General features: G+C 41.6%; 1 protein-coding gene across 1 annotated transcript in view; it reads left to right on the top strand.

Annotated features, from left to right (window-relative positions):
* The window catches only part of LOC306928393 (relaxin receptor 2-like), a 147,420-nt gene that overhangs the window by 128,705 nt on the left and 3,366 nt on the right, over positions 1–15,349 (top strand). Inside the window, exons 18-20 of the mRNA XM_079508449.1 lie at positions 2,610–2,705; positions 6,961–7,129; positions 15,019–15,237. Of these exons, the coding sequence (XP_079364575.1) occupies positions 2,610–2,705; positions 6,961–7,129; positions 15,019–15,237 (484 nt within the window). The remainder of the gene's footprint in view (positions 1–2,609; positions 2,706–6,960; positions 7,130–15,018; positions 15,238–15,349) is intronic.

Below are 15,349 nucleotides of genomic sequence, written 5' to 3'. Positions count from 1 at the left end.
GTCAGAGAGATATAATGGTGAGAGGCCGTGGCGTGATTTACCATACAACCAAAATCAACTTAAAATCAATTCTAAACTTCACAGGGAGCCAGTGGAGAGAGGCCAGAACTGGAGTAATGTGGTCCCGTTTATTAGTGCCGGTGGCAGGCAGCTGCGTTCTGCACTAGCTGTAAACGCCTGATTGAAGCCTGGTCGATGCCAATATACAAAGACTTGCAATAATCTATTCTTGAAGAAATAAAAGCATGGATAACCATCTCCAGTTGTTTTGGGTGGAGGTAGGATTTGACCTTGGCGGTGATTCGTAATTGGAAGAAACTAGTTTTAATGACGGAGCTGATTTGTATTAAGTTTAAAATCTTTATAAAAAATAAAAACAAGATTTCTAGAAAAGGGGTGAATGTTAGAATTTAGCGCACCCAGGGAGCTAGAGGATATGGTCGGATGGTTGTCAAAAATTATGATTTCAGTTTTATTTTCATTGAGGGTGAGAAAGTTGGCATCCATCCAGGACTTGATGTCATGTAGGCAGTTGAGAAATGACTGGAATGGATTGCTGGAGTTGGTTTTGAGTGGGAAGTAAATGAACATCCTCATTCTTAAATAGAAATGCTCTGGAAATATTAGCAGGGGCTCTGGTCCAATGTCTTCATGATACACAGGTGCATGTGCAGCTTTGAAAAATAAGGTCCAAACCTCACACAATATATTAGTTAGGGTTATGCTAGAACTCCATCCCAGAACACATCTTCTCCCTGCTCATTTTAGTTGCCTCACATGGCTCAGGGTGGATGAAAGCGTTTCATTAATACAACTATGTATGGTCCACAGGATACAAAGAAAGGACACCCCGACAGACCTTCATAACTACTTTTCTAAGGTTAGCAACGTTCATAATCAGTTCACAAGACGTAGTACCACAGACCTTGTAACTGTCAATTTCAGTAGCTATAGGGGGGGAAAACTCCTTCTTATACTCAAATGAGTTTCCCAAAAAGTACCTTAAAACTACCAGCTCCACTATAACTTTTAAGTCCTCCCTGAAGATATGGCTGAATAGCAGCTGGACCTAACTAAACCACAGTGGCTAAGCAGGATACATCCTACCCTATCTTCTGTTTCAGGCACCCCAGTCTTTTTAATTATAAACGTTTTTATCTTTACTATTACTTTATGCTGTATCTTTTTACTATTGCATATTATCCTCCTGACTTGTTTTATGTACCCATGTCTCTTGTGTGCACATATACATACAGGCACACATTCACACGCACACACGAATAAAATGGAAATAATAATAATAATGATTTAACTCATTCCTAAAACACTCACATCGACACACACACACACACTCATTTGTTTTCATTTTAAGGGACTGCAATGGAAATAAGCCATTAGCTTTCTTGCATTCTTTTATCAAACATTGTCAATAAACATATCAATCAATCAAAAAATCAATAACGGGCTGTGATTTAACGCGCCCATAGTTCATTTTCAATGAGACCTGCGTTTTTCTTTTTTCTGTACGTGCGGAGAAGTCGAGGGGCGACAACGCAAGCGTATTTACGCGGCCGCGGTCCCTTGACATTGTTGCGCGCGTGCTTGTTTCGTGCACACGCCCGCGACTCACCAGACCTGGATTAGGTTTAGCCTTTCTTTTTTGTGCTTGCGTTGAGCAGACCCGGAGCAGACCTGCCGCTGATCCAGGCGACAACGTGTGCCTTAATCGCTGCCCGTTTGAAAGGACCTTAAGACATCCATTAAACACAACCTACTATCTACTGTAGGTAGCTCCAGATAGATCCATTAAACACAACCTACTATCTACTGTAGATAGCTCCAGCCAGATTGGATGGAGCTCAGATTTAACAACATAAACACAACCTACTATCTACTGTAGATAGCTACAGCCAGATTGGATGGAGCTCAGATTTAACAACATAAACACAACCTACTATCTACTGTAGATAGCTACAGCCAGATTGGATGGAGCTCAGATTTAACAACATAAAAGGAACGAGTGAAATAAGAAGAAGAAAAAAGAGAGAATTAATTCAAATGTATGAATGCATCCGTCATAATACATTTAAAAACTTCTGAAAGAAATTTAGTGAAACCAATTTCATTCACATCATTCCACAGCCAAGGACCAACATAAAATAAGGCTCAAGGTTCAAGCTTATTTGTGTTTGGCTTCCTTCAGACAATGCAGCAGCAAAAATATAATATAACATCAAACAGCAAACACAGCAAAAACACAGCAAACAAAAGAATATAATATAGAGTGCCAAAAAGAGAGAACAAAAAGCTTCTCTTAGCCACCTCTGTCCGAGATGAAGGCACAACATAGTGCAGCCATTGGATCTCAGGTTAACCCAATTTGACCTACATTGTCACCTACTCTAACCGTGAAACCCAGCAACCCGGGGACTATTTACCTCTGAGACGTAGTGGAGTATAGGAGTAAAAGTATTGGAACTTGGAAATACTAAAGTAAAGTACAAATACGTCAAATTTGTACTTTAGTACAGTACTCGAGTAAATGTACTTTCCACCACTGACTAAATGCTGACTGACTGTCAGTGATGTTGTGTTCCACTGTCCTGCAGGTGTCCGTGCTCCTCCTGACCTACCTGACCATGGAGAAGTTTCTGGTCATCGTCTTTCCCTTCAGCAACCTCCGTCCCAACAAACGACTGACTGCGGTGAGGCACGCTGTGTTGGTTTTGCGCATGCACGCAGCCGCTCACTTCCTTGTTTACGGGCAGATAAATGTTGCTATTATCTCTAATGGTTTTGACTTAACCAAGCATCTCGTTTGGAATATTAACGCTTCTAAAGAGAGATCAGACTTGACAGTGCTTATACCTCCCGGTTTTGGGGGGGAATGGAAGGGGCTTTTCAGAGTAAAATCTGCCTCATCTGCTGGGCACTCTAGCGCCATTATTCTGAAGAACTCTGGCAGCATCATAAGTGTTAACAACTTAACATACATATCCCTTACTGGCTGTAAATGGCTTTTTTCCTCAGGTCCCAGGCCTTTTCTAAATAGTTTGCCAATTTAACATTTTTCAAATAAACAAACTCTTTGTCTGCCACCATGTGGCGAGGAAAGGTACTTCCCCAGAATGCCATCCATAGACTTATGCTTTGTCCCAAGATGTAGATGGCATCGGTAAGGTGAAAATAGATTGGTCTAAACTCACTAATGAGGATGTTTTGGCTTATTATGGGAGAACTGATGATGCTCTGAGTGATGTATATTTGCCTTATGATGCAATTTTATGTTCTAATGTCAATTGTAATGTAAACTCTCACAACAAGGACCTTTGTACCCTATATGAATGTATTGTGGGGACTATGTACGAGGCTAGTAGACCTTTTTTTTCTTTTAATAATAAGAATAAAAATATTAAGCCAGGTTGGAATAAGCATGTGGCTGCTCATCATGCAGAGGCATCCTATAAGGCTTGGGTCCTAGCAGGTCGGCCCAGACAGGGACCTCTCCTGGACCATAAAAAGCAAACTATGCCAGGTATAAATATGCAATACACTTTGTTGGCAAGCAACAAGCTACTATGAGAGCTGACTCTATGGCCGAAAAGCTCCTTGACCATAATGCAACAGGGTTCTGGAAGGAGGTGAGAGCTCTGAACAGAAGTAACACTCCTTTGCCATGCAGCATAGAGGGTGTCTCTGGTGTGGACAATATAGCGGAGCTGTGGAGGCAGCACTACTCTATACGCTATATTTAATTGTGTTAAGAGTGACCCCTGTAGTGATGCTGTTGGAGTCACAGCCAATGAGGTCATCCAAGCTATAGAGCGTCGCAGTCCCGCCCCCTACCATGGACCAGGAAATTAATCCCAATGCATTTTTCCCATAGACATTTCTTAAAGTATTTATTTAAAGACGGTTACGCCGCGGACAAAGACAACTCGAGTCGTGACAACTCATGACAACACAAACAATATTTTGGACCAAACAAATAATTACAAAGAAGAAAAACAACAAAAAAAGTGTTGTAACCTGCCGTTTTTTTCTTCTTTCTAATTATTTGTTCGGCCCAAAAAATTGTGTTTGTTGTCATGATTTGTCACGACTCCAGTTGGCTTTGTCCGCGTCTTTAAATAAATACTTTCTGAAATGTCTATGAGGAAAATGAACGGAGAATCATTTCCTGGTCCAGGGTAGGAGGCGGGACTGCGACGCTCTATAGCGCAGCTATCTGACAACAAAGCTAGCGGCTCAGATCAAATAACTGCAGAGCATCTTAAACATGCCAGCCCTAAGGTTGCGGTTCTACTTGCCATATGTCTTACTGGTCTCATGACACATGGATTACTACCACACTCTATGCTGTCTGTCACTTTGGTAGCGGTTATCAAGGACAAGGCAGGACAAGTGGGGAGCTTGGATAATTATAGACCTATTGCTCTAGCCAGCGTATTGTCCAAGCAAGGTCATTGAAAGGATTTTATTAGATAGATTAAGTTCCTTTTTTAATACTACTGACAACCAGGTGGTACTGACCTTTGCATTTATGCTCTAAAAGAGGTGGTTGATAACTATAAAAGCCAGAATTCCTCTGTTATAGTTGGTTTTATTGATTTATTGTATTAGATGGGGGAAGTGGGGTTTCGGCTCCTTTTACTGTAGGTAATGGGGTCCGGCAGGGGGATTACTCTCCCCAGCCCTATATCTCTACATGAATGATCTCTCTGTTCAGCTGAATAACTGTAAGACAGGTTGTAAGATTGGAAACTCCCTGGTAAACCATCTAATGTACGCTGATGATTTGGCAATACTTTCTCCCAGTAGTGCTGACTTTCAACAGCTGCTAAATGTATGCTCTGACTATGGGGTAGCGTATGATATTAAATATAATGCCAAAAAGAGCGTAGTAATGATATACGAAAGGGGATAAAGACCTCTCCTTTCATTCCTTTTATTTATCCGATCAGGTGTTATCCATTTGCAGTAAAGCTAAGTATCTGGGACAACTGACCAACTGATGATGAAGATTTGTATAGGTAGCACCGTATACTATATGCTCAAGCGAACATGTTGGGGAGGAAATTTCACTCATGTTCACTTGAGATAAAAGTAAATCTCTTCAGAGCATACTGCACTCCCCTGTATACCACCCCCTTGTGGGTTAAATTTAAGAAAGCAAGCATGTATCAACTGCAGGTTGCCTATAATGATTAGGTGAGGGCATATATGAAAAAAAGGCACCTTACCCTAAAAAAATTGCAACAGAAGGTTTCTCAACTGTTTTGTGTAGTATTAGGTGTCCTTAATAACATACTAAAAGTTTACCAAAGTTTGACCATGCGAAAGGTGTTATTTTAGCATAATATGCATAATATGCCCATAACATCCTATATAAGGCAAAAAAGTCCAAATTTCATCATTCTTTAAGTAACATGTGACATATGAAACTAGGGTGTTTGCATGATTCTGAATCCATTCCAAGCATTAGTTTTGCACAAAAAACACTCCTTGGGCTAAATTAGGCCATATCCACTTGACCAAATGTGCTGACCTCATCACGTTTGTGTGGCCGTTTTCCTCCCAAGGAGTGTTTTTTGTGCAAAACTAATGCTTGGAATGGATTCAGAATCATGCAAACACCCTAGTTTCATATGTCACATGTTACTTAAAGAATGATGAAATTTGGACTTTTTTGCCTTATATAGGATGTTATGGGCATATTATGCATATTATGCTAAAATAACACCTTTCGCATGGTCAAACTTTGGTAAACTTTTAGTATGTTATTAAGGACACCTAATACTACACAAAACAGTTGAGAAACCTTCTGTTGCAATTTTTTTAGGGTCAAACCATAATTGCACCTGTCTAGATTGCATGCAGATTTTATTGAAAAAACAAGGTGGAACAGTGCAAGTGAGTTATTCTGTAATGTGGGAGTATACACTCTTCATGCCTTACTGAGAAACCTAATGTACAAATGTATGTGTCGGCTCAATGAGTCTCAAAACTGTATAATTATGCTGCTGTGTAACCCCAGCTTCAGTAGCACCAGGTATCGGTCTGCTTTTGCTTTTTGGAAGCACTGGTATGAAAGTTTATTGTAAAATTGATTGTTTTTATGGGATAGGGGTGTTTCTTCTCTGTATGTAGTGTTTTATGTTGTCTGTTTTTGATTGGACCCTGAGTCTGAACAAATAAAGTTGATTGATTGATTGTATCACATTTGTTTTCTTATCTTTTCATTCATCTGGCCCGTAGCACTTACCCTAGCCCCTTAGATAGAACTTTATGTAGACTTAGATAGCATTTTATACAGACTTATACAGACTAGTAGTCATAGCACTTTATAGTATGTATAGTATAGTATGTATAGTTTATATGTATAGTTTCATTATATTGATATTCCACTGTTACGCTCTTAGCTTACGCATGTTTCATGATAACTACTTTTTATGTATGTGATGTATTGCCATGCTTTTTGTTTTTGCTTATTGTAAATTAAGAGCGTCTGCTAAATGTCTAAATTGTAAATTGTATCTCATCAGATTCACTTTCAGCCATAAAGTAAAACAATAATATTGTTGCAGTGAGCATCCTTTTGTACAAAAGGATGCTCACTGCAACTTCCCCACACTGAACACCACAGTTTAAGTGACTTAATTGTACTTGTTAGATCATTAATATAGATTGCAAATAAAGTAGGCAAGAGATCTCCTTGTTTAAGTCCCAGGGGTGTTGGAAACCAATCTATACAAAGTACATGTATTTTAACACAGGCTACAGGTGCACTGTATAGGGATTGTAATTATCTGATGTATGCACTACTTGTGTGCAAGGCGCAAGTTGGCACCTCGACAGAGTGCATTTCTAGTTATTATTATTGTTTTGTTTTGTTTTTCAGACCTCAATTGCACCCAAAAAACCTGAACTTTGAATATTCAATCAATGTTCTCCTATCAGATTGTCCTGCTCTCCATCTGGCTGGTGGGCTTTGTCATTGCTGTCGTACCCCTCCTGAACGAGGACCTGTTTGGGAACTACTACGGACGCAACGGGGTATGCTTTCCTCTGCACTCCGACCGAGAAGAGAAGCCTACTGCCAAGGGTTACTCCATAGGAATATTCCTGGGTAATTTGAAGAGATAAGTTATTGAAGACGGAGTGTGTGTGTGTGTGTGTGTGTGTGTGTGTGTGTGTGTGTGTGTGTGTGTGTGTGTGTGTGTGTGCGTGTGCGTGTGCGTGTGCGTGTGCGCCGTCCATCACAGCCTCAGACACACATACTGTTTGATGTTTATGTTCACAGTATTTATCCTTTTTTTAATCTAGGTGTGAGGAAGTGTTTTGTTAAAGTTGTAAGGAAGAGATAAGGTCATTGCTACAATGCTATATATAGATCAGTGGTTCTCAAACTTTTTTTTGTTTGTTTTTACTTCAAGACCTGAAATGAAATCCCAGGATGCGTGAAAACAACCTGCTCTTATGAGCTTGCGGTGGTGTTTGTTTACTGTACCCTGACCCAGGATACTGGCATTCTCATTCCAAACCAGAGCACAGACAGACACCAGCTACCGTATCTGAAGGACTATTCGACCAGTGGCGCTCACACCATTTCAACATGCGGTGCGAGAGTTTGGAATAGCCAACATCAACTCGGGACTGAATCGCTGCCCTCCACGCCCTCCTTGTCTAATCTCAGGGTGTTTAGCTCTGCACTGTGTTTAGCTCTGCCTCGCTGTCGTTCCGCAGTGCATCTACGTCGGTGATGTGGCCTCTTTCCCCTCCTAGCTGTGCCTTGGCTTGGCTCCCACAGGCTCAGTTTGCTCACTGTCAGTTCCGGATGCCTGACACCGTGTGCCCAGCCAGCCTCATCTGATCCTTCTCTGTCTGACCTTGTCCGTGGCCCACGGGAGGCCTCCGACTCCGTAGTAGAGATCGAAATTTCTGATGTGGTCCGCTGGGGGCGTGTTCTCTACACCAGGTCATCAGCGCCCATGGGGTTGGTGAAAGGGCCTTCCTGTGTGGAGTTTTCATGTTCTCCCCGTGTCCCTTAGGGAAGTTACCCTCACAAACATACAGTAATCCTGGTCTCTATAGTGCCTCCCCCTGGCCAGCCGGGGCGCCTGATGGAGGGGAAAAGAACTGGAATAACGTGTTCCTTAAACGTGCTACGTCCTAGCGGGGAAACTCCCCCTGTCAGGTGATAAGAAGTGGCCTGCTCACTCCTCATGCATTGAAGGAAGCATGAGCTCAGTTCGGGGCTCTCCTCAGGTTGGCAGAGGGAGTGTAGCTCCCAGGATTACAGTTTAGGGTGAAAAATGGGTTACAAAATCATGGGATAAAAAGTTTGAGGGAAAAAAAAGTGCTTTGAAAGATTGATATTTACCGCATGAATAGTAGTCAAGTCAACAGTATGGTCAATGCTTGCAAAATGGCACACCTATCTAACTGTGTACACCACTGCTTTTTGAGGGGAGCTAGCCCCTCCAACGCCTGGCTTTGTGTGACGTTGTGTGTTGCCAAGTCTGTGAACTTTTTCATCAAAGGTAATGGCCAAGTCATTTGCCATTGCAAATGACGTAAGTGGGTGACTTCATCATCATGCATGCTCATTGCTCATCATGATAAAAAGGGCCCCTCCTATACGGCTTTTTTTTGTCCACACGTCTCATATTTGCCATTGACGATGAAAGGAGAAATTAGGTCAAATGTCCGCCAAATATGACGTCAATTTGTGGCAACACAATCATTAAATGCCATTGACAATGAAGGGAAAATGTATGTCATATGTAGACGAGCAAATCGGCTAACCAATCACAAACATTCAGTTGTTCATGAGATGATGTATGATGATGTATAATGATAAGAGTGCCCCTCACTTCACACGGGTGTGATTTTTATTTTGAGGGGTGCTAGTCCCCCAATATACAGCTTTTCGTCACAACTTCATGTCACATTTGCCACAATGAAAGGTGAATTTACGTCATGTGTCCGAGCAAATCAGCTTTTTGTGTCAACACAAACATTAAATGCCATTTACAATGAGATGATAATTTACGTCATATGTGTCTGAGCAAATCAGATTCACTTCACACAGGTGTGATTTTTTAACTGAAAACCAGCATGTCTGTGGAGATTATCCTATCCTTTTATCACTTCTGATCAAAGGATGCCAACTCCAGAGTCAAAGACACAGCCCAGACAATAATTGGGCTCACCCTGCGCTCAATGCAAGACACCTCAAGATCATGCTACCTTCGGATGCGACACATCAATATCATCATCTCTCTTTTCTCCCTCTCCCTGTCATGTCCTTCATGTTCTTATTTTTGAGGATTTGCTGGTGAATAATGCAGTGGTAGTGGAGAAACTGTGGGAAATCAGAGCTTTGTTTGCACAGTGCAATGAACCCACTGGCACATGTCTATGGTTGGGGTCCGGAAGTGGAGGAACCCGAGGAACTGGATCCAGCATTGAGGAACCGGATTCGCTTATATCACATTTGGAACCGTTTCCGGTTACACTCTTGAGTTGGTTCTGGTGACAGATATTGTCCAGAACCAAGGACGGGTGTTTTTAAAGTTAAGTTTAAGTTAAAGGGCCACTTCACCCCTTTGCAAAAAAACATGTTAAGCTTGCCCGGACCTATTTAATCCATTCATAAAATGTGCCCATCATTTATAGCGCCCGGACCACTTTTACCGGCGCACCGGAAGTTGTTGTGAATGTCTGTGTAGCAGCTAACAATAGCCACACCACTCTAGAGTCGATCGACAACAACGGGAGGTAAGAATAAATCTATCGCGACTAGCGACTGGACCGCGGAGCGCCGTCTAACGCAGGATCTTTTTTCATAATTAGACGGGATGATTTAGATCGCGAGTTATGAAAGTTTTAAGATTTTCGTTTTCGTCCGCTAAACAGGCAGGGAACATTTTCGATGACGTGTCACTGTTGTGCAACACCGAGGATTGGGCAACAAGCGCTCCTATGCTGTGGAGCTATGCGATCGGTTTTGATATCATTAATCTCCGTCCTATTTATCAATCTCCGCCTTGGGCACTTGGCCATGAACTTGAACTTGGCGATGATCTCCGTCCTGGGCCTCCATGGTGTTAATGACGTTTAGAAGATTTAAAACACTCTCCTGACCTGAGGTTTTTAATGTGTGTAATATGTGGTTTTAGAGATATGTTATACATATGTCTCAGTAAGACAGCCCTCACCCTCTCCACTATAAGGCTGTCCCCTAGCCCTGTTTTTAGGATTCGAGATTCGGCTGTAATTCATTAAAGATCCTATGGGGGGGGGGGGGGGCGACATTGCATAGTCTCTCTGTGAAAAAAAGGCTCTGCTCTCGTCTTGAAGCTGATCTGCAAGCTCACATCGCGTCGAAGATGATGAAAACGAAACTAACACAGCGCTTCCTGACGTAAAGATTAACAGTTAATGAAGCTTACAATTTACAATTTACAATTTAGGCATTTAGCAGACGCTCTTAATCCAGAGCTTAATTATTATTAATTATTTTAATATCCCATGCCTACATTATTTTGTTCGGCCTCCAAAGAAGGCAAGGGAGACAATAAAATTAATTACTTACAACTGCTGGATCATGTAATGTGGCTTTTGAGAGCTTTTTTCGGTTGCACGTTGTGTATCCAACACGTTCATCTAGCCAGCGTATGGGAAGTGTGGTCTGTTTGCATGTAGGCTATAGCTGCTCAAAGTTTTGCTCCGAGCCCATTCATTTAAGATTCCAGTGCCAACGTAATGAGCGATTTTCCGAACCTCCGAAGCTTCGGGGACAGCCTTACTCTCCAGTGGGGTAGTGCACCAAAGCATTATGGTCATTGTAGTAATACAGCAATCCAGCCAAACCCTAGTCAAACACACAGGGCCAGATTCAGGAAGGAGATTTACAACATAGAGTTAAAGGAAACGGTCGGAACCAGGTCGGGAAGCATCACATAGCAACTTGTCAACTTGCCAACTTATTTTGGCACGTGATTCCTTCACTCCTTGCTGAACGTTAATAACTGATGTTAATAAAGTTACTTTCACGTATAATGAGAAAGAAGTTAATTTGTACAGTTCAACCTCACGACGAAATGCTATTGAAACGCTGCAAGAATATTATAAAAGCCCATTGTACTGATGAATTGCGCACTGCACCTTTGCAGAGGTAATAATAAAGTCAGATCATTTTCATCAGAGCTTTATTACTTGTGCAAGCAGGGGGCAGACTAGTTGATTACTGGGGTGATTGATTGCCTGCCCTCCACTGTCCCACTACATCGGATTTGAAAAGCATGGAAACATTAGATGTAATCTATACCGGACCAGAGTTTTGCCTTTATTTACTGAGAGTTAGTCTGTCTTTTTTTATCATTGTTCTATACATCGGAAAAGCATCCAGCTGTTTCCTCATCAAATGGTAAGACTTATTAGGCTATTCTGTGTGTGGCGTTCATGTGATCAATATACAGTATAGCTACATTATTATAAATTAATACCACGACACAATGGATGTGGATATGTGCCCATGCAGTGACATTAAGGATATGTGCCCATGCAGTGACATTAAGGAGGATATGTGCCCATGCAGTGACATTAAGGAGGATATGTGCCCATGCAGTGACATTAAGGAGGATATGTGCCCATGCAGTGACATTAAGGATATGTGCCCATGCAGTGACATTAAGGATATGTGCCCATGCAGTGACATTAAGGATATGTGCCCATGCAGTGACATTAAGGATATGTGCCCATGCAGTGACATTAAGGAGGATATGTGCCCATGCAGTGACATTAAGGATATGTGCCCATGCAGTGACATTAAGGAGGATATGTGCCCATGCAGTGACATTAAGGATATGTGCCCATGCAGTGACATTAAGGATATGTGCCCATGCAGTGACATTAAGGAGGATATGTGCCCATGCAGTGACATTAAGGAGGATATGTGCCCATGCAGTGACATTAAGGATATGTGCCCATGCAGTGACATTAAGGAGGATATGTGCCCATGCAGTGACATTAAGGAGGATATGTGCCCATGCAGTGACATTAAGGATGTGGATATGTGCCCATGCAGTGACATTAAGGATGTGGATATGTGCCCATGCAGTGACATTAAGGAGGATATGTGCCCATGCAGTGACATTAAGGATGTGGATATGTGCCCATGCAGTGACATTAAGGAGGATATGTGCCCATGCAGTGACATTAAGGAGGATATGTGCCCATGCAGTGACATTAAGGAGGATATGTGCCCATGCAGTGACATTAAGGATGTGGATATGTGCCCATGCAGTGACATTAAGGATATGTGCCCATGCAGTGACATTAAGGATATGTGCCCATGCAGTGACATTAAGGATATGTGCCCATGCAGTGACATTAAGGATATGTGCCCATGCAGTGACATTAAGGATATGTGCCCATGCAGTGACATTAAGGATGTGGATATGTGCCCATGCAGTGACATTAAGGATATGTGCCCATGCAGTGACATTAAGGATATGTGCCCATGCAGTGACATTAAGGATATGTGCCCATGCAGTGACATTAAGGATATGTGCCCATGCAGTGACATTAAGGATATGTGCCCATGCAGTGACATTAAGGAGGATATGTGCCCATGCAGTGACATTAAGGATATGTGCCCATGCAGTGACATTAAAGATATGTGCCCATGCAGTGACATTAAGGAGGATATGTGCCCATGCAGTGACATTAAGGAGGATATGTGCCCATGCAGTGACATTAAGGAGGATATGTGCCCATGCAGTGACATTAAGGAGGATATGTGCCCATGCAGTGACATTAAGGATATGTGCCCATGCAGTGACATTAAGGCACGACAGTCTATTTAAATCATTATGTGAAACTTCGGCTGAGTCTGTCAACATTTAATTTATTTCATTTATTTATTTATTCCGAACATGTTAAAATATAAACGAGAAAAGACAAAGTAAATATTAAAAACAAAAAAGAAGCGTCTAAAAATAATCATTCATAATCCTGAACTTATGTTTACGTTCGAAAAAGGAGTAGGAAGAATGTTACAAAACCCTTTGTCTAGGGGTACAAGGCAATGCAACATATGGAGGAGACACGGAAACCAAGGTCTAATGCAAGTATTTATTCATAATTTAAGGTTGAATAAATAGGATAATCAATAATCAGTACAATAAATTAACGAAAAGAACGAAAAGAAACGACAACAACGGACATCAAAACAAATTAGTAGTTATTCCTTTCCGAAGGGAATAACTCTTAATCAAAAGGTCAACACAAAATAAGGCAAAACAGTTAGTTAACAGTTAGCAGTACGACGGATGGGGGAAAGACCCTGGAAGATGTTTCCCCAGTGACTGTCTGGGGGTGAATGGGCTTAGTAGACGTGAGAGCTACGGCCGTTAGCTCCCTCACGTGACCGTCAGCCAATCGGGGAGGATCAGGCCTCCACGGTCATGGCCAACAGGAGTACCCAGACACACAGTATTGCACTGCATGGGAGGAGAGTTAGACTAATACAGGTTCATAACTGCTGCTAGAGGTATATATATATATATATATATTAGGAGACATGTAGAATAATTCCATATACACATACTATACCAATAATATCACCATATAAATATATATATCATTAGCAATAAGCATATATATATTTATAATCCAAAATAACACTCATAACTCATAACACTCATAATTAATCATAACACACACGACCATAGTTGTGACAAGAAGTTTATTGAAAAACCTATCGAGTCCTACCCCTTCTTTGTGTATCTCAATACATCAAAACTTATATTCAGGTTGATTTTTTTTTCTTTGTTTACATACTCACAGTATAATAACAAAATGGAAATACAAAAAATGTAAATAAAAACAATAAAGTCTATATAAGATAATACAACTAAATATATAATTACAATGTATTATAACAATAATAATTATTATTAATAATTAATAATTATGGTAATAACCATAACTATTGTATATAATAAGATCAGCACTTTGCCTAATTAGCTATTCTTCTACCTGCTGAGCGACCTAATAATTCAGCTCTGAATGCAACTGATAGCCTACAGAATAAATACAAATACAAACCAGTGGAATTTGCATCATGTCTGCATAACATATAAGCTAAGCAATACATACACACGTTTGTGTTGACAAATGTTGGGCACATATCTTTTTTGAGGGTTGGGGACTATTAATTGATTCAACATGAAGACTCAAGCATTCTAAATAAATATACGCATGCCTTGATCAGACTGTACGACCAAAGTCACGGCCAAGTTCAAATGATCAATTCCACACGTAACGTGGGAATGTCCGTATACGCTCAAAATATGAGCATAAATTGCTTCCTGAATCAAATTTGAGTCCAAATTTCAAATTGTGTATTAACATTGAGTGTGACTGAAGTTTCATCCAGCAGTGAAATGTCCCTTTAAGGTGTGTGTGTGTGTGTGTGTGTGTGTGTGTGTGTGTGTGTGTGTGTGTGTGTGTGTGTGTGTGTGTGTGTGTGTGTGTGTGTGTGTGTGTGTGTGTGTGTGTGTGTGTGTGTGTGTGTGTGCGTGCGTGCGTGCGTGCGTGCGTGCGTGCGTGCGTGCGTGCGTGCGTGCGTGCGTGCGTGCGTGCGTGCGTGCGTGCGTGCGTGCGTGCGTGCGTGCGTGCGTGCGTGCGTGCGTGCGTGCGTGCGTGCGTGCGTGCGTGCGTGCGTGCGTGCGCGTGCGTGTGCGTGCGCCAGTAACAACATCAATTACCACCAATCAAGTCATTATAACACCAGGGATGTGTCTAGTGGGCAATGCTTGATTAAACTGACTTAACTGAGTGTTAACACAGTGCTACTGATTGGTCTATGATTGAATCATATGTTTATGAATTAATTATTCTCCCACAGCGAGACCGCCAGTATTTATGTGCAATAACGTGCCCTCTGTACTTTGCATTATGCACTTTCATTGATATGTATTGATATATTCTTGCTGAATCATGCAGGCCTGAACCTGCTGGCGTTCCTGGTGATCGTGGTGTCCTACTCCAGCATGTTCTTCTCCATCTATAAGACGCGCATGAACGTGACAGACGTGAGGAGCAGGCTGCACAGGGACGTAGCTATAGCCAAGAGGTTCTTCTTCATTGTCTTCTCTGACGCCCTCTGCTGGATACCCATATTCCTGGTCAAAGTGCTCTCACTGCTGGAAGTGGAGATTCCTGGTGAGTATACACTATTATATCATAGACACGCAGCACACACCTGTGGATTACTACTACTATTACTACTGATAGTACTACTAACCTCCTCCTACTACTACAGCTATTACTAATA

Source organism: Electrona antarctica, assembly GCF_951216825.1.
Source record: "Electrona antarctica genome assembly, chromosome: 8".
NCBI classification, from domain to species: Eukaryota; Metazoa; Chordata; class Actinopteri; order Myctophiformes; family Myctophidae; genus Electrona; species Electrona antarctica.
This window is presented reverse-complemented; position numbering and strand designations above follow the sequence as displayed.